The sequence below is a fragment of the Aotus nancymaae genome, unplaced genomic scaffold, assembly GCF_030222135.1.
Source record: "Aotus nancymaae isolate 86718 unplaced genomic scaffold, 86718_ANA_hifiasm-v0.15.2.pri h1tg000053l, whole genome shotgun sequence".
Lineage (NCBI taxonomy): Eukaryota > Metazoa > Chordata > Mammalia > Primates > Aotidae > Aotus > Aotus nancymaae.
The window spans coordinates 30,316,479-30,335,742 of NW_026988467.1; the positions used below are offsets into that span (position 1 = coordinate 30,316,479).

Below are 19,264 nucleotides of genomic sequence, written 5' to 3' on the forward strand. Positions count from 1 at the left end.
TCAGTGATCGTGGAATGTGGAGTACCATGGAGAATCAGCCATGAAATAAGCTCACTGAAGAGCTAACTCAATAGACTGGGAGAGGCCAGCTTGCGAAGGGCCAGAGAACAAGGGCGGGTCTCCAGAACTCCAGAGTGTACTACTGGCAGATCCAGACAGAAAAAAAGGTCAAAACAAGAAAATGGACAAAATAGAACCTAGAGAATTTCTGGATATACTCGTTCATGTTGCTTATACATGGATTTTTTTCATGGACCACCCACTAGCCTTGTCTCAATGAGATTACCCTGAACCACTTGTCTATAAAAAGAAGATTCCGTAACTATCAATGCAGTAGAGGTAAAATGGAGTTTGGGGCTGACTTCATGGTCTGGTTACAATTGAATGCATATTCCCTGATGGTATGCTTAATATTCACTAGGCTGCTTCTCTACTGTGCACTTACCCATGCATACATGCACATTTCTGCCTATAACAAGCACACTCACAAGTACATATTCATGCACGTGTAAACACATGGATCCAAATATTACATACAAAAGACAAGTCCTACACCTCATACACATATACTGTACACGTTTTTCACTGTATGTGAACAAAGTCAGGACTCCCAAGGGAAGAGTGCTGGCTGTAACTGGTTGATGGAAATCTTACTAGGTACATTCATCTCCTCCGAATGATAATGACTACAGGAGACTGCCGGGCTGCTCCATTCATCCTTTATATTCTGGTTAATTACAAGACATTTCCCCGCTGTTGTAAAGTTAGCGGGACGCATGGTACACATTTAGCTAGAAGAATCTGGCAATACAAATGCCCCTCTAGTCTGTGGCATGAGTTATTGGACTGAGCTAGCAGGAGACAAGGACCTGTTAGGGGAGGAAAGAGCAAAGGGAGGCCTAACCTGTCTCCAAGGCTCTGGGATTCAAGAAGTGGAGGGAATCTGCATCTTCTTTTCTTCTCAATGGATTCAGACTTCACTCAACAAGGGTGAGACTCTCCACTAACCTTGATCATTACCCTTGCCCTGCCATTTGGCAGTCTTGATAGTTGAACCATCTTTTTTCTTTCCCTCCACTACTCCTTCACCAAATCCAATTTGCTCAGTCTTAGACAATTTCTCCAATGTATATCCTTCTTTCAATGTTCTAAGACACTCTTAACTGTACTCATCCTCTTTTGCTAGAATTTTCTTTGCAGATTCATCCCCTCTAGCCCAGCATTTAAAAAGTTGCAGAGAGTGATCTTTCAAAAACTGAAATCTGACCTTGCCTTTTTCCTACTAGAAAAACTGTTGGGTGTACATCCTGCATTCTGCCCCTCCCTTGTCGCTGAGGGCTGCCTCATCGTCTAGCCACCTACCCTGCAGAAATGCTTTCATTACCCACAGCCCTTTGCCAGGTGGAGCCAGGGTTTGGCACACTGGTTCCTTATCTCACCCGGAATTATCCCAAAGATGGAAAATTCAGTGCACATGCTTGAGGCCTAATGCTTCAAGGTATAGACCTTCTAGCAGGTGCTGTAGCCATTACTATGAAGCCAAAGGGAAGAACAGTGATTCCCGAACAGAGATAGGGAAGCCTTAAAGTAACAAAAGATGATATGTCTGTTGCAGGTCAATTGACTTACAAGATAAATATTGGCACCAGATTTGATCAGGATGTTGCCAACACACAAATGAAGACGCTTGGGTGGCACTACTACTGCTACTGTACTGGCATGCTCCATCACCATGGAAGGCTTAGTGGAGATTAGCAAAGGTGTTAATCCAGTGGAAACCAGGAAAGGTGTGATGTTGTGTGTCAATACTGTAATTACCAAACTTAAGAAGCAGCCTAAACCTGTAACAACTCCTGAAGAGATTTCTCAATTTACACAATGTCTGCAAATGGAGACAAAGAAAGCAGCAACATCTTTTCTGATGTAATCACAAAGGTTGGAAGGGTGTCATCACAGTAAAGGATAGAAAAATACTGAATGATTACACATGAAAGGCACAGAGATTGACCAAGATTACATCTCCCCCTACTTGAATAACGTATCACAAGTCCAGAAAGGAGAATTCTAGGATACTTGGGATTTCCAGTGAGCAGTCAATTGTACTCACCCTTCAAACTGTCAATGCCCACTGTAAGTCTTTGGTCATAATTGCTGAAGATGCTCTCAGTACGATCATCTAAAATAGGATAAAAATTGGCATTTGAGCTACAATAATCGAAGCTCCAGGCGTTGGTGACATAGAAAGATCAAACAGAGCTATTGCTATGGTGGGATGGTGTTTGGAAAAGAGAGTTTGACCCTAAAGCTTCGAGATGATCAGTTTCATGACTTAGAAAATGTTGAAACAGCCGTTGTGACCAAAGATGATCCCATGTTCTTGAAAGGAAAAGGTGACAAGACTCAAATTGAGAAAAATATGCAAGAAATAATTAAGCAGTTAAATATTACTATTAGTATCTATGAAAAAGGAAAACTAGAAGAACATCTGGCAAAATTTTGGATGCAGTAGCTGTGCTGAAGATTGATGGGGAAAATTATGTGGAAGAGAATGAAAAAAATGGAGTAGGATACACTGAATGCTACAGGAGTTACTGTTGAAAAAGATATCATTTGGGCACTTCGCCTTGGTACATTTCATCTTTAGATTCACTGCTCCAGCTAATGAAGAGCAAAAATTTGGTACAGAAATAATTAAAAGAACACTCAAAATTCTGGCAATGGCTATTGCTAAGAATTCAGGTGTTGAAGGATCACTCACTGACAGTTGAGAAAATTATGCAAAGCTCCCCAGAAGCTGATTATGTTCAGACATTTTTTGAATATGGTAGAAAAATAGCCACCAACTCAACTAAGGTTGTAAAAAGTGCTTTGTTGGATGCTGCTTCTGTGGCTTCTCAGTTAACCACAGCAAAACTGGGACCACTGGAATTCCTAAAGAAGAGAAGGATCTGGCATGATAGATAGAAAGCAGTGTTGGGAGTAGCATGTTCTAGTTCCCAGAATTAGTGCTTTGCCATTATTAATAAGCCATATGGGGTTATTCACTAACTTTGGTGAATTCAGCTGGAGACGATGACTAGAGGAAAGAGAGATGTTTAAGGAATCATATAGACGGGTTATTGATTTTGGTAGCCTATGCGGCCTAAGTGATGCTGTTTTCTCTATCTGCAGCATTCTTTCTTCCCCTTCTCTGCCTGGTTACTTCTTATTCATAGGTAGCCACAGCCATGCTCAAATGTTATTGCCTCCTTATGGCTGTCTATATATCTCTCAGGTAGAGGTCAATGCCCTCCTCAAGACTTCCTTCAGACCTCTGTTGAGACTCCATTGCACTGCAAAGTCAGGTACTGTTCTTTTAGCTGTTGTCCTGTGTGCTTGTGCGTCTACATTCTGTGATGACACTGAGTCAGGCACACAGAAGTTTCCCAATAACAGTTTGATGAGTGAGTGACTGACTGAATGACTAACTGTTATAAGAATATGTGCTTTAAATTCATTTCCTGGCAAAAGGAGTGGGTTACACTTGAAACCTGGTGAGGTCATGGGCACCATATTTTGTGTTCATGCATCAATAACAGGCTCACTCTGGACTGAACTCACAAACTCAGCTTTGTGGACCCTAGGCTCCTAAGTCAAGTAGCAACAAGCCTACAATTTTTGCTGAGACCATTGGAGGTGCAGAACCTGGAAATGAGGCTGAAAAGTCTGACATATCAGCAGGCCAAGAAGAATAAGACAAAAGAGTCAGAGCATGGACCACAGAATGCCTGAAGCCCTTTCATTCTGGGCTGAGACTGAAGATAAGTCACCAGCAAGAACCCAACATGTTCAATGGAAACAGAAGCTTTAGCTTGTTACTATAAAAAGTGCTAACCATCTCAGTAAATGTAAATGTTTTCAAATGAAAACGTTTATTCTGTATACAATTGAAACTCAGTGCAGGACTTCTAGAAGGTGGAGGAGCCAATGGTTTTCACTGTGGAGTATCTTCCATCTCTTAGTCAGCAGGGTTGACTTGGCAAGAGAGGCAGTGACAGGTATAGGAGAGACAGGCTGGGATTTGACTGAAGGGAGGGGCGAGATGATCATTAGGTCAGAGTCCTAGGCAAAGAACAGGTATCTAAGGAAGAGCCAGAGGCACCAGCTCTTTCTCACTGTGCAAGGGTTTCACCAATTAACTAGCAAGTCAAAGTGACTGATGAGTATGAGGACTGAGGGTTCCATTTCCTCAGAACCTACCAAGTGCCAGGTATTTTATACTAGGATCTTCTTTCATTTCCAATAGCCCTGCGAGGTTAATAAGAGCCCCTCTTTACAGATGAAGAGGGAAATAATGAGGGTGCTGCCCCCTTCCAGGGAAGCCCCTCACCAGTTGTGATTAGCAGCCATTGAGTGCATTAAGGAAGGCTCTTCCCACCATCATTTCCATAGACTTGAAATATTCCTGGCCTGGAGGCAGACAGATTGAATTACACAACCTCAATAGGTCTACCAGAACTGAAAAAAACCTTAAAGAACTTTTAAAGTCCTGTGGTTGCCAAACACTTTAGCTATGGGAACTTACCATTTTAACATACTCTTAGGTAAATACCCACTACATAAAATACTTCAAAGAGAAACTGCTCAGGTTGAAGCAGGGGTGGAAACCTGAAGTCTGACCCACTCAGCCCCTATCAAACCATGCTGGAGGACCTGTTAGTCTCCAAGGAACCCACTTTGAAAACCACTCTTTTGGCTCCATCCTCTCATGTTATACATGGGGAGGGGAGTGGTGGCCTCAGCCTCTACTTTGGCTTGAACTTTCCACATCATTATCTCTAGCCTAGACCCTACTTCAATGAGCTACCCAGACCCACAGAATAGTCAACTGCCCACTAGATAGTCTCCCAATCCCTGACATACCAACATTACCCAGAATCAACGTGTCCCAAGCAAAATTCATCCCCCATCTGTCTCTGCCCCAGATCAACTTTGTTAATACCATTTTTTAAACCTACTTAAGCTAGATTCATCCCTGACTCCTTCATCTCCTTCACCCCCATCTCCTCCCACTCCTACCAAATCTAACTAGTCATAAATCCAGAGTGGAGTTTACCAGAAATATCTGTTTGGTCTGTCTCTTCCTTTTCATCTTCACTCCTGTTTCAACTCTGGCCCTTGTTACCAGTTCCCCAAGACTCTTAACCATTTTCTCTATTTGGATTCTAGGGCAAAGATCTTCCTAAAATGAAAATGTGATCATGTCTCCACTTTTATGAACAACTTCTGATCATTTCTCGTCTATGACTCATTGGATCAAGCCCAACTCTACTGAGGCTTTCACAACTTGACCACTACCATACTTTTCAGCCTCAGCACTCGCTGCCTCTCCTGCTTGCTTTTCTCTAGGTGGCAGACTTGCCTCTAGGTTGGCAAAGTATTTCTGTAAAGGGCCTGGTAGTAAATATATTAGGCCTGTGGGCCACTTGTCTCAGTCATAAACTGCTCAGCTCTGCCCTGGCAGCGCTAAAGCAGCCACAGACCAGGTGTAAATGAATGAGCGTAGCTGTGTTTCAATAAACCTTTATGGACACTGAAATGTGAATTTCATGCAATTTTCATGTGTCATGAAATATTATTTTTTTCAATTTCTTTTCTTCAACTGTTTAAAAATGTAAAACTGGCCGGGCGCAGTGGCTCACGCCTGTAATCCCAGCACTTTGGGAGGCCGAAGCGGGCAGATCATGAGCTCAAGAGATCGAGACCATCCTGGCCAACATGGTGAAACCCCGTCTCTACTCAAAATACAAAAAAATAGCCTGGCATGGTGGCACGTGCCTGTGGTCCCAGCTACTCGGGAGGCTGAGGCAGATGAATCACTTGAACCCAGGAGGTTGCAGCGAGCCGAGATTGCGCCACTGCACTCCAGCCTGGCAACAGAGCAAGACTCCATCTCAAAAAATGTAAAACCCATTCTTTGATGGAGGGCCATACAAAGGCAGATGGAGGGCTGGATTTGGTCTGCGACCGCTGCTTTAGATGCATGGAAGTAGCTGTGGTTCATTAGACTTGGTAGTTTCATGTTTTCTTGCCTTGCTTGACCTGGAACACATCCTCCCATCATCTGTCTGGCATCTTTCTGAGACCCACACTTAAGTCACTGCCTCTTTTTGGCTTTCCTTAAATCCTTCTGGCAAGACTAATTGCCCTTTTATCTCTAGCCCTGGAACTCTTAATCAGGCCTCAATTACAGCTCTTATCATGGTGTACAGAAGTTATAGATTTATGTCTGTGCCTCTCTTTAACCTGTTCTTGAGAGTAGAGATTGGCCTAGTCATGTTCATCTTTTTTGCTGTCACATAGTAATGTCACCCCAAAATGCTTGTTAAATTGAACACAGTTGCCTACCTTCTGATAACTGGTCTGAGGCAGAACCCGACTGGAACTCAGACCTTCTGATACTCTGTGGTATTAGTTAAAATTGTGTCTAGTCACAAACATCTTAAATTCTGATTCAACTGAGACAATAATAGAATGTGCTATGATGTAGGTTATCTTTTATTTTTATTTTTTGTTTACCTGGGGAGAAATATCTGTCAATACCATTAGAAGTTGGTAATCACTAGCTCTGAAGTGTCATAAATCACTTAAGGCTCTAGTGCCACAAAGCTGATTGTGGGTGAAACCAATCCAATGCCAATGATTCTTCCCCTGCCCTTCTAGGTCCATTCTTCAAACCTCTCTGCCTTGTTCTGTGCCCCAGGAAGCTGAACCTCTGTGGACTGCTAGAGAGCAAGGGGGTCTGGTGGTAATGCCAGCCAGCATCCTAGGGCACAGAGCAGGACAGAGCAGGGCCTCTGTTCCCTTGCTCCTGGTTTCCTGTTGGGTTGGCAGATGGGAAGCACAGCAGATGGGAGGGAGAGAAGAGAGACAGGTCAAGCTACTGATCTCCTGATCCCCTCCTTCTGCACTGTGGGTGGGAAATAGCTTTCCAGGTCTGTCAAGGGGCAGATCTCTATTCCATGGCTCCAGCTATTACTGTCTTTTACCCTGGTCCCTCTGCACACCTAGTGGTGGTGTAGGTCACCTGCTGCTTAGTCCCCAGGGGCCTCACCATCTCTTGTGGGCTCCTTTAACCTCATAAGTAAGTCTGTACCTTGTGCCTTCACTAAACCCTCTACCATTAAAGCCGTGTAGTATTCCTTCTGCCTCCCACTGGACCCCTGACTGAAATTTATTTCTGCTGCTGTTTTGGGATGTCTTTGCAATAAGAAAGCTTAGCTTGGTCTTTAGTGGCTCCAGAGTTTTTATTCCTTTAGAGTAGTAGTTGTTAACTGGAGGTGCTAGGCACACAGGGACATTAGGCAATGTCTAGAGGCTTTTTTGGTTATCATGACTGTGCACGTGGGAGGGGTTGCTATTGGCTGCTGGTCCCTGTGGCTCCCTCCTCCTGCACTGCATTTAGCATCTAATGGGCAGAGGCCAAGCGTGCTGCTAAACATCCTGCAACACACAGAATACTTCCTGAAAACAAAGAGTTATCAAGCCCACAGTGTCAATAGTGCTGATGCTGAGAAACCTTGCTTTACAGAGTCACCAGTGGAGTTACAAAATAATCATTGCAAATCCTTGCACTATGCAGCCACAGTTTGGAAATCACTAGAAAAAGCAGGTTTCAAGGAAGAATCATTTATTAACAGAATCACAATAATTTAGCATGCCAGACCCAAATTAACACTGCTGGGCTTCAAATCCTGGCTCCTACATACTATTAATGAGACCTGAGCCAGCTAGTTACCCTCTCTATGACTCTCTTTCCTCATCTGTAAAATGGGACTAATAATAGTATCTCCTTCACACAGTTGCTGTTAGGATTGAACAAAGTAATAAATGTCAAGTGCCTAAAATCTAGCAAGTCCTCTTTATACACTGGCACACACTAACATGTGAAACTTTGTTCTGGGCTGTGCTAAGGATGATAGAGAGATCAGAGGACAGGGTCTGCTTTCGAGAAGTTTGAAACTAAAACAGGGCTTTTTAGATTGTGAGTTGCTCCCTGCTTCAGACTTGTAAAATTAATTTAGAGGCTGCAACTAGCATTTAAAAATAAAAATGACATTTTCAGAGTACATTGTACATAGTAAATACCACTTGGTCATATTTTCCTTTTAGTTCTACAGATGTATGCTTATACTGGGTTGTGACTTTTTTTTTTTTTTTTTTTTTTTTTTACAGTGGAGTGAAATGAACAAAACAAAGTTTAAAAGCTACTGGTTAACAGAAAAGGAAAGACACCCAAAGCACCATAAGAGGAGGCCCTGTAATTCTGCAAATACTCACAGGGGCTTGTGAATGAATTAGAGCTTTAATACTCACAGGCTGTGTGATCTTGGGCTAGTTACACAACTTCTCTGAGCCCCGGCTTCGTCAGCCGGGGCGAAAAAACAGAAATAAAAACAAATGTATCACTGCCCTGTGGGGAGTACTGAGTGAGGCAATGCACATACAGTGCCTAGACAGGGCCTGGTGTGCATGGGTGTGCAATCAACATGTGATCTGGAGACTGCCTGGCTTGGGTTCTTGTTGCCCATTGCTGACATCAAACCTTAACCTTGGCTGGGCATGGTGGCACACGCCTGTAATCCCAGCACTTTGGGAGGCCAAGGCAGGTGTATCACGAGGTCAAGAGATCGAGACCATCCTGGCCAATATAGTGAAACCCTGTCTCTACTAAAAATACAAAAAATTAGCCGAGCGTGGTGGTGCATGCCTGTAGCCCCAGCTACTCGGGAGGCTAAGGCAGGAGAATTGCTTGAAACCACAAAATGGAAGTTGCAGTGAGCTGGGATTGTGCCACTGCACTCCAGCCTGGTGATAGAGCGAGACTCTGTCTCAAAAAAAAAAAAAAAATAACCACGTTAACCTTAACCACTGACAAATGGGCCCTCAGTAATTTGAAATATTAGAAACACCCAGCACTTACTTAATCAGATAAAATTATAACATTCATCTCTGCTTTTGTCTTTTGAAAAACACAGCAGAAAGATACAGACAGCTGTTCCACTCAAACAAAGACCCAACCTCAGCGGTGGTAAAATGTCTCCAAGAAAGCTCTCAGGGTAAGGCTTTGTTAAGCTACTGATCCAAGCTTGCTTCTTGTTTACTTCCTAGATATTTCAAATTTGTACACCACCCAAGGCTAAGTAAATTAGGTTGTTCCTAAAAGGTTCAGATTTTGAAAGTAACACTTCTTCCTCCAGGGCTGCATTATTCCCAGTTTCCAGCCAGAAAGCCTGGCCCCAGGGGCCCTTGTGGAGGGGGCTCTACTCTGCCCTATGCTACCTTGAGGGTAGGCCAGCAGGCATTGGGCCTTGGAGTCCAGGGCTTCATTCTCATAGGTCCTTATACTTAATAGGTGCACGATATAAGTTTGCTGTCTGTTCTATTAAAACCAATAACAATTTGAGAGTGGTAATAGTTAAAGGCTTAATGAGCATGTTATAAGACCAACCCTTGGTGTTTATCTCTATACATTTTGAGTACTTCGAATAAAGTCAATGTCAAAAAGGAATGTGCTCATCTGCTCCCCTCTATCAGCTGGATTTTTGGATCTCCTACAGTTACAGACAGCTCCTTGCTTCTGGGTTAACCCACGCCTTTTTACAGGCGGTTCTTGGGTTAGGAAATTCTTCATTACTGCAGCAGAAATCTGCTTAGCTGCAATCTCCTCCTGCCTTTCCTGGTCTGATCTGTTGCCACTAGACAGTTCTTCACAGATTTGAGCATCAAAGCTATCATGTTCCCTAAAGTGATTTTGCCTATGTTGGGAATATATTCATGTTCTAGATAAAATGAAAAAGAGTAGAAATGTAGGCTGCAGAGGTTGGCTAAAGGCTGGTGGTTAAGAGGGTGGGCTCTGGAGTTAAAAGGCAGGAGTTCAGATGGTCTTGGGAAATTGGCTTAACCTCTCTGAGCCTTAGCTTCCTTGTCCATAAGATGAGGTGATGATTGCATTTCCTTTGCAGGGTAATGATGAGGATTAAATGAGATGGTACTTGTCAAGTGCCTAGCACTTTGCCTGGCTCTTAGCAAGCACCTGGTATTAACTGTTATGATTAGCCTAGCCTGTGAGGGGCAGCTCCAGCTACATAATTTGGGAAATATCATGCCATGGGGCAAAAGACAAGGGCAGATGCAGAGATGCAAATGTGCACACCTCTTTTCTGCAAATAGAAACAAAGAAAGTGAGGATGCCTGGAGCCACACTGGACCCAATATGGGGAGGCAATGAGTCCTCCCAGTGTCATCTCTGCTGCCCGCTGAGGAAGTCTGACAGTCCTGGCACCTGCCTACCTTGGTATTGGGCGCTGAAGCCACGCTGCCGGTGGTTGCCATCCGACGTGAAGTGTAGTCGCAGCCAGTTCTTGCTGCTGATAACGGGGGCTGGGAGGCTGGCTCCGGTGAACCTGTGGGGACAGGAAGCAGATGGGGTCAGGGACCAGAGCTGGGTGGTACAAGGGTATGAGCATTCAGGAGTTCCCCTACTTCCCTTGAATGCTAGGGCCTCAGCCCAGCCCTGGAGCAGGAAGGGAAGGCGCTGTTGCCCCAGACCCCCTCCAGTACCCTAGGCCTGAGCAGCTTGAGATGGCTCCTCGAGGACCTCATCGCACTGCTGGGTTTCCCTCAGCTGCTGAGAGGAGGCAGCTGATCCTTCAGACCACAGCACTCCCTGCTTAAATCCCCTGAGCATTCCATCCTTTTTCCTTTTTCTAGTTCTTTGCCTTTTCTGCTTGGAATATATTCATCTGTAACCCTTTCTCCTGTCCATCCACGTCCCCCAAAATGACTTTGGGAAGCCTCTTAAGTATCATATCTGCAATAAAGCATGCCCTACTCTCCTTGGCTTTGAATCACAGATTTCGGTTCTTATCTAGGTCTCACCACTGTGACCTTGGCCCTGTTAACCTTTCTAAGAATGGGAGTAATACCAGCCCTAAGAGTTTGTGGAAATAAATAAGAAATCTTATGCACAAAGAATCGAGGTCTGTATCTGGTACATATTAGCTCAATAAATATAATTTTCCCTTGTCTTCCTCTGTGATGCCACATTTTGTTCAAATTATAGAAGTGTGTGGTTTCCTTAAGATAACTCCTCAAAGGGGGCAATGTGGACTAGTGGTGAAGAAACTTGAACTCTGGAGGGATCAGTTGTGTGGTCTTATGAAAACTACAGAAACCCTCTGAGACTCAGTGAGCTTATCTATAAGATGGGGATAATAATAACCCCTCCCTCAAAAGATTGCAAGGATTAAATGAGATAATACACAACAAAGATCTAAGCATAGTCCCTGGCCATAACAAGCTGTTAGTAATGGCAGCTGCTGTTCCATTCTTCATCTCAATTTCCAGGACCTAACACAATACTGGACACAAAGTAGGCATGTCAGCATTCCAGCAGAAAACAGGTGGCACAGTCATATGAGAAAAGTCCCAGGAGTTTGATGAATGACTCTTTTGCAAAGGTCCTTATATCCTTTCTCTATATTCTTTCACATAGGTCCTTATGGCCTATGTGAAATAGTCATTCATCAAACTCTTGGAACTCTAAAGGTGAGGGCTGACTATGGGGGAACCACCAGGGAGGGGCAGTATCCTGGGGCTGGCAATTGGGGGACTTGTTACCACTCCCAATCCTGAAGCAGAGAGAAAATAGTTATCTCTAAACAGGGAGTTGGATGCAAGAAGACATCATATAGAACCCAGATTTTCTATTTCACAATCTGGGGCTATAGTCAGTTTGTGAAAAGCTCATCAAGAGGAGGCAAGAAATAAATATCCAGAAGTCACTCTCCTCCTTCTCTTCCTCCAAGCTCCTACTGATTCTCCTGTTGATCTAGCCCAACTGGAAGCCAGAGAGCAAGAGGGCATACTGACACAGCCCATCGGTAAGTTTCCTCAGGCATGGAGCAAGGAGAAGGCAAGGGAGAGGATCTGGAGGTGAACATGGAAGAGATCCAGCATAGTGGGTCTTCGTCTTCATAAATATGCATTAAACAAAAGAACTAACCAAGGAGCTTCACAGACTGCAAAACCGAATTCTTACTATAATGAAAATGCTGACACACACCAAACTTCAGGAATATAACCCATATTGCTATGGTAAAAACTATTATAAAAACCAATTACTGTATTTCACCAGATCCCATTTAAAACAGTTTATTACAGACTGAGTCATTTAAGTTTTCTAAGAAGCCACAAACGTATTATGGGTCTTTTTTTTGCTCCAGGCCAAATTCAATTCTATCTCAATGACAAAGCTTGGAGGCTATTTATATAAGGGAAGTAGAAGTAGGGAGAATTTACCTGAATAATTCAGGACCAAAAGCTCTTTATTGCAAAATGGAATGAGGGGAGGGTGCTGATGTCTCAAGAGCAGGATGAGATTAATGATCAAAATTGTAGCAGGAAGTCAGTGAGACTTCCCTGGCCTGTGAGATCAGGAGAAGCCCTAAGGGGTATCTTCTACCTCCCATTTCTCCGACATCTTTACCCACTCCTAGAAATCCTGTTAATTGTTAATTTCCAAGGCTTAAGCTCTCAGGGCCCTGTGTTGCCAATGTATCTTTACTCTGTTCTGCTCCTGCCTCCCTGGACATAACTGTTGGGCAGTTGAGGGCAGTTGAGTGTTTTCTTATCATCTATCAAAGAATTTGGGGGCTTACATGGCAGAATGGTCACATCAGACTCTGCCATTGAGATGATGTCATGCCTCACTCAAACCTCTCCAGTGGAGGGAGAGAGATCCAAGATGGCGGATCACTAGCAGCTCAGGATTGTAGCTCTCAGTGAAAGTGCAGAAAACGAGAGGACGCCACACTTTCAGACGAATTTTTATTGCTCATGGACCAGGAGATTCCCAGCAGAGGAGCCCCACGGGTCACCAGCATGACTCTTGTGGCCAGCGTGGCAGTTTTGCCAGCTCCTGAGCGCGGCAGTTCTTGGTGCAGAGTGAGCGAGACTGGGTCCCCTTTTGGCCGATGTTGTTTGGAGCTGTCGGAAGACAGAGTCGCCTATTCAGCTGATTGAAGGACGGACTCAAGAAGGGAGCTAGACTAGAGATTCCCGGGCAGAAAAGTACCATCAATCTTAACACCGCCGTTTTGGCCGGTGCAGTGGATTGCTCAGATTTCGGCGCTGGGAATCAACAAGTTGGACGTCCACTCAAAGATCTAATTTGAAAGTCGGTAATCACAAAGACGACAGGTGGATAAATTTACAATGATGGGAAGAAACCAGCGTAAAAAGGCTGAGAATACCCAAAATCAGAATGCCTCTCCCTCTACAGGGGATCACATTTCCTCATCAGCAACGGAACAAGGCCTATGGAGAACGAGTGCATTCTATTAACAGAAATAGGCTTCAGAAGGTGGATGATAAGAAACTTCTGTGAATTAAAAGAACTTGTTCTAACCCAATGCAAAGAAACTGAGAACTTTGAAAAAAGGTTTGACGGAATGCTAACGAGAATAGACAATTTAGAGAGGAATATAAGTGAATTAATGGAGCTGAAAAACACAACACGAGAACTTTGCGAAGTATGCACAAGTTTTAACAGTTGAATTGATCAAGCAGAAGAAAGGATAACAGAGGTCGAAGACCAACTTAATGAAATAAAATGAGAAGTCAAGATTAGAGAAAAAAGGATAAAAAGGAATGAGCAAAGTCTCCAAGAAATATGGGACTATGTGAAAAGACCTAATCTACGTTTGATAGGTGTACCTGAATGTGATGAAGAGAATGAATCCAAGTTGGAAAATACTCTTCAGGATATTATTCAGGAAAACTTTCCCAACCTAGTAAGGCAGGACAATATTCAACTCCAGGTAATACAGAGAACACCACAAAGATATTCCTCAAGAAGACCAACCCCAAGGCACATAATCGTCAGATTCACTAGGGTTGAAATGAAGGAGAAAATACTAAGAGCAGCCAGAGAGAAAGATCAGGTTACCCACAAAGGGAAGCCTATCAGACTTACAGCAGATCTCTCAGCAGAAACCCTACAAGCCAGAAAAGAGTGGGGGCCAATATTCAACATCCTTAAAGAAAAGAACTTTCAACCCAGAATTTCATATCCAGCCAAACTAAGCTTCACAAGCGAAGGAAAAATAAAATCTTTTGCGAACAAGCAAGTACTTAAGAGATTTCACCATTACCAGGCCTGCTTTACAAGAGCTTCTGAAAGAAGCACTACACATATAAACGAACAACCAGTATCAGCCTTTCCAAAAATATATCAAAAAGTAAACAGCATTAACGTAATGAAGAACTTACATCAACTAATGGGCAAAACAGCCAGATAGCATCAAATGGCAGTATTAAACTCCATCTCACATGCAACGATACACAAAGACTCAAAACAAAGGGACGGAGGAAGATTCACCAACCAAACGGAGAGCAAAAATAAATAAATAAATAAAAAGCAGGAGTTGCAATTCTCATCTCTGATAAAATAGACTTTAAAGCAACAAAGATCAAAAGAGGCAAAGAAGGACATTACATAATGGTAAAAGGATCAATGCAACAAGAAGAGCTAATGATCCTAAATATATATGCACCCAATACAGAAGCACCCAGATACATAAGCAACATTAGACTGATCAACGAGATAGAAAATTAACAAGGACATCCAGGACTTGAACTCAGACCCGGAACAAGTAAACTTAATAAACATTTATAGAACTCTCCACTTCAAATACACAAAACACACATTCTTCCATATCACACCTATTCCAAAAGTGACTACATAATTGGAAGTAAATCACTCCTCAGTAATTGCATAGCATTTCATGGGTTTAAATGAAATATTGGTTGGCTGCTTGTTTGTTATTTTCTTCCCTTATTCCTTCCTGTCTCCATTGTTAAGCACAATTATTGGCATAAAAGAGGTTTTCAATTCCCATTTTTAGACTGCATTCTGGCCTGGGCAATAAAGCAATACTCCCGTTCTCTCTCCCTCTTTCTCTTCCTTTTTCTTCCTCTTTTTCATTCTTTTTTTTTCTTTCTCTCTTTCTTCCTTTTTTTCTTCTTTAAAAAAAAAAAACAAAACACCACACTTTATCAAGTGCCTATGTGCCAAGTACTTTCGGGAAAAAAAAAAACACCTCTCCAGTGAAAGGAACCAACTACCAGTGCATGCAACATGGATGACTCTTAAAAGCATGATGTTGGGCCATCAGAGAGGATATACTGAGAGTATATACTGAGTGGCTCATTCATATGAAACTCTGCAGAAAAAGGGTTTAGTGAGAGGAAGCAGATTAGTGGTTGTCAGAGCTGGGGGTGAGAGATAAAGATTAGGGATTGCCTGGCTGGGAAAGAACACAAGGGAACGTTTGCGGGTGATGGAAATGTCTTACATCTCAAATGAGATGTTGGTTAGATGAGATACACACATTGGTCAAAGCTCCAAGGAACTGTACATTTAAATTGGGTAATTTACAGCCAGTCACAGTGGCTCATGCCTTTATTCCCAGGGTTTTGGGAGGCCAAGCTGGGAGGATTGCTTGAGGCTAGCAGTTAGAGACCAGCCTGGGCAAGACAGTGAGATCCCATTTTATTTATGTACCTATTTACTTATATTTTGGATAGCATCTCCAAAATATAAATAAATAAGTAAATAAATTAAATGGTAATTTTATTTTATGTAAACTATATTATAATAGAGTTATTGAAAAACAAATCAAAACAAAACAAATCTTCAATGGCTCTAATCCTCAGGAAAAAGGACCTTATGATGACCTACAAGCCCTTAAAAAAGCCACTGTGACTTCACTTTTCCTGCTTCCTCCTGTTTTTTTTTTTTTTTTGAGATGGAGTCTTGTTCTGTAGTCCAGGCTGGAGTGCAGTGGTGTGATCTCAGCTCACTGCAAACTCTGCCTCCTGGGTCCTGGTTCAAGCAATTATCCTACCTTAGCCTCCCAAGTAGCTGTGATTATAGGCACGAGCCACCATGCCCAGCTAATTTTTGTATATTTTAGTAGAGACGGGGTTTCACCATGTTGGCCAGTCTGGTCTTGAACTCCTGACCTCGTGATCTGCCTGCCTCAGCCTCCCAAAGTTCTGGGATTACAGGTGTGAGCCACTGCGCCCGGTCGCCTCTTCCTCTTTATTCTTTATGCTCCAGCCACAGAGGTATCCTCGCTGTTCAAAACTGGCCAGGCCTGCTCCTGCCTCAGGGTCTTGCAGATGACATCCCCTCTGCCTGCTACACTGGCACTTCTCCCAGAACTCCACCTGGCTCAGCCCCTCGCTTCCTCCAAGGCTTTGAACAAATGTCACCTTCTCAGTGAAGCCTTCCTGGTCTGACTCCTGCCTGCCTTTCACCCTGAGTATGCTCACACACATAGGTGTTCACACACATAGGTCCACACACACACACACACACACACACACACACACACACACACACACAGTTCTCCAGTCAAACAGAAGAGTTCATGTGTGTAGGAATACACATTGTTCTTTTGTGCTTCTCTGCCTTTGCCCTTGATGCTCTTTATGCCTTTTCTCACTGCACCACTTGGCTGCACAGAGAGGTAAAGAAACTTGTTCATGGTCACACAGCTATTAAGTGGCAGAGGTGGGATTTAAGTCCAGCCATCCCATCCAGAGCCTGTGTACTCAGCCACTGAATTACACTGACATGTACATGCAAGCATCCAGGAAGGCAGTGGAACAGTTTAGGCTGAATTCCATTCTGTTCCTGTTCTCCTTTCCTGACTCCCCCTAGGATCCTCTTTAATTTTGCTCCCTCTTAGAATCATAATTAAAGGAGAGAAACACAAAGAGAGATTCTCCCCTTCAAACCTTTCTGTCCACATTAACTTCACTACGGGGGGCTTGGGGAATTCCAAGTTCGCCCAGAAAATTGTTATTGCAGTACAACATAAAATGTATTTAAGCAATTACACTCAATTTTTTTTTCTTTTTGGTAAATTGACTTCTGTTAAATGGGGCTTCATTAATGGAATCTGGCTTGGGGAGAATTAAAAAAAAAATCACTCCTTTTAATGCATGTAGTTGATTATAGAAAAGTGGCTTTGAGTTCCTCTGCAGAAAGCTCTGAGCCCTTCTCTTCATGAAGGAGAGCTCAGAGCAGATTTTGTGGGAAGCATTTCTTCTTAAGTAGCTTCTCATGCAGTCAGGATGTTGGGGAGCTGAGTGACATCCCCAACAAGATGACAACAGTGACTGGGCAAGGAATTGCTGCCTAACTGTAAGCCAAGGGGGAGGAGTGTTAGGAGATCCTGGTTTAAATCCTAGCATCCCTGAAAACTGACATCTTGAGGAGAACGTTCATTTATGCAATCACCAAGCACATACTGTGTACAAGGCACTGTGCTCGCAAGCGGGGGCCACTCCCACTGTGGTTCCCTAAATACAGGGAATCCCTGCAAAGCCTGTAATGTATACGATTCAGCTGCAATGTCTTCTTCTCTGTTTAGCTGCCATTCCTTCTCCATCAATACCATCTGGCTTCTGTGCTCCCAGAGCATCTCCCGTGGGTATTACCTGTTAAATAAGCTATGTGCATGGCCCTGGTCTGATTCAGAGTTGAAGCACTTCTGCATCCCCATACTAAACATAAACCATTCCTCCCCATCCCCAAGCATGGCCTAAGAGAATGTGAAATATAGGAGGCGCTCACCACCTTATCCCCACTCCCAACCTTTCTTCCCTTCCCACCTGCCACCTGCTTTCCTCCCTGATGAATGGAGAGGACATCAGGATACAATCAGGAAAACCCTTTTGAAAATGTCTTGGTGAGTGGTGGGCAAATGGTCCCAAGGCCCTTGTTCGGGGCTGGTTCCTGCTCTGCCAAACATAAGCTACCTCTCATTTCTGAAGCAAACCTTTATTGACTCAGCCTTGACATCTATTCTCAACAAAATGCATTCCCAAATCAGTTTTCCTCTAGCTAAACTCCTAGGACTTGCATGTCAAGATAAATTCTTTCCCCAAGACAAGCCCATGATGTTACATATTTTCCAGGAACTGAGTGAATGCCTGGGACAAATGCAAGTTTCCTTTGGATATGAGCCGCTGGGCCTTATCTTTGAAATGAGGCCCCTTGGCCTCCCAAGGCTTTCTTTCCCAGCAGTGCCTGCCCACCCTGGTTGTGTGGACAGCTCCGAGAGATCTGAGCCCGCCTTTAAAGATTCAATTCCCAGCTACCTAGTATGTGTTTGGGGTTGGTTACTATGCTCTGAACAAGCCAAGTTTCCCCTCAGTCATTCCTGCCCCTTAGTGCAACTGCTCCCCCTTATCCATACCATCCTCTTGGTCACCCAACCCAGGTAGCATCCTCAACTCCCCCGGCTCCTTCACCCCTATCACCGATTGTGGCCAAGTCGTCTCCATTTCATGTCCTCATCATTTCTTACCTGGACTACAGAGATGGCCTTCTTATCTGCCCTCTGCCTCTGATCCATCTTCCATACTTTGTGGGGAGATTTGATTAAATCCCTGCATTGCTGGAAGCCCAGCAGCAATGGTTGAACACACTGGCTCCAAAATAAAGTCCAAGCTTTTTAATGTCCTTCCTCTTCAATGACACCCGCTTTGAGATCCAGCTGCACAGAGTGACTTGTACATCCTGCAATGTGACGAGTACTTTCTTGTCTCCATGCCTTTGCACATGCTATTCTCTCTACCAGAAATGCCCTTTTCCTGTTGCCCCACCTGACTACTTGAGAAAACATCACTGATCCTATAAACCTAACTAAATATTTCCTTTCCTCCATCTCTCTCTCTCCCTGCCCCCATGGACATGCCCCTGCCACGGTCCTGGGCATACCAAACTGTACTCATTTTTTGAGTTGACCATCTCTCCAACTAGCAGGCAAGCTCCGTGAGAGCTGGAATAAAATATTATTTTTGTCTCAGTATTTCCAGCACACAGCACAGTGCATGGCACACAGAACAAATACATTTCATAGAACAGGGGTTGGCAAACTATCGTTTGCTGCCTGTCTTTGTAAATAAAGTGTTATCAGATCACAAACAGGCCCATTCATTCATTTACATATTATCTGTGGCTGCTTCCACATTGCAATCACAGAGTTGATTGGTTGTGCAAGATGACGGCTTGCAAAGCCAAAAATATTTATTTTCTGGCTTCTTACAGAAAAAAGTTTGCTAATTCCTACCATAGAAGCCTCACAGATGATGTAGTTGCTTAGTAAATAAAAATTTAATTTCTAAGTAGGGAATCATAAAAAAG

At 43.5% G+C, this 19,264-nt stretch overlaps 1 protein-coding gene across 1 annotated transcript in view; it reads right to left on the minus strand.

Annotated features, from left to right (window-relative positions):
• The window catches only part of CSMD2 (CUB and Sushi multiple domains 2), a 616,469-nt gene that overhangs the window by 304,908 nt on the left and 292,297 nt on the right, over positions 1–19,264 (minus strand). The window contains exon 6 of the mRNA XM_064363669.1: positions 10,333–10,445. Within this exon, the coding sequence (XP_064219739.1) occupies positions 10,333–10,445 (113 nt within the window). The remainder of the gene's footprint in view (positions 1–10,332; positions 10,446–19,264) is intronic.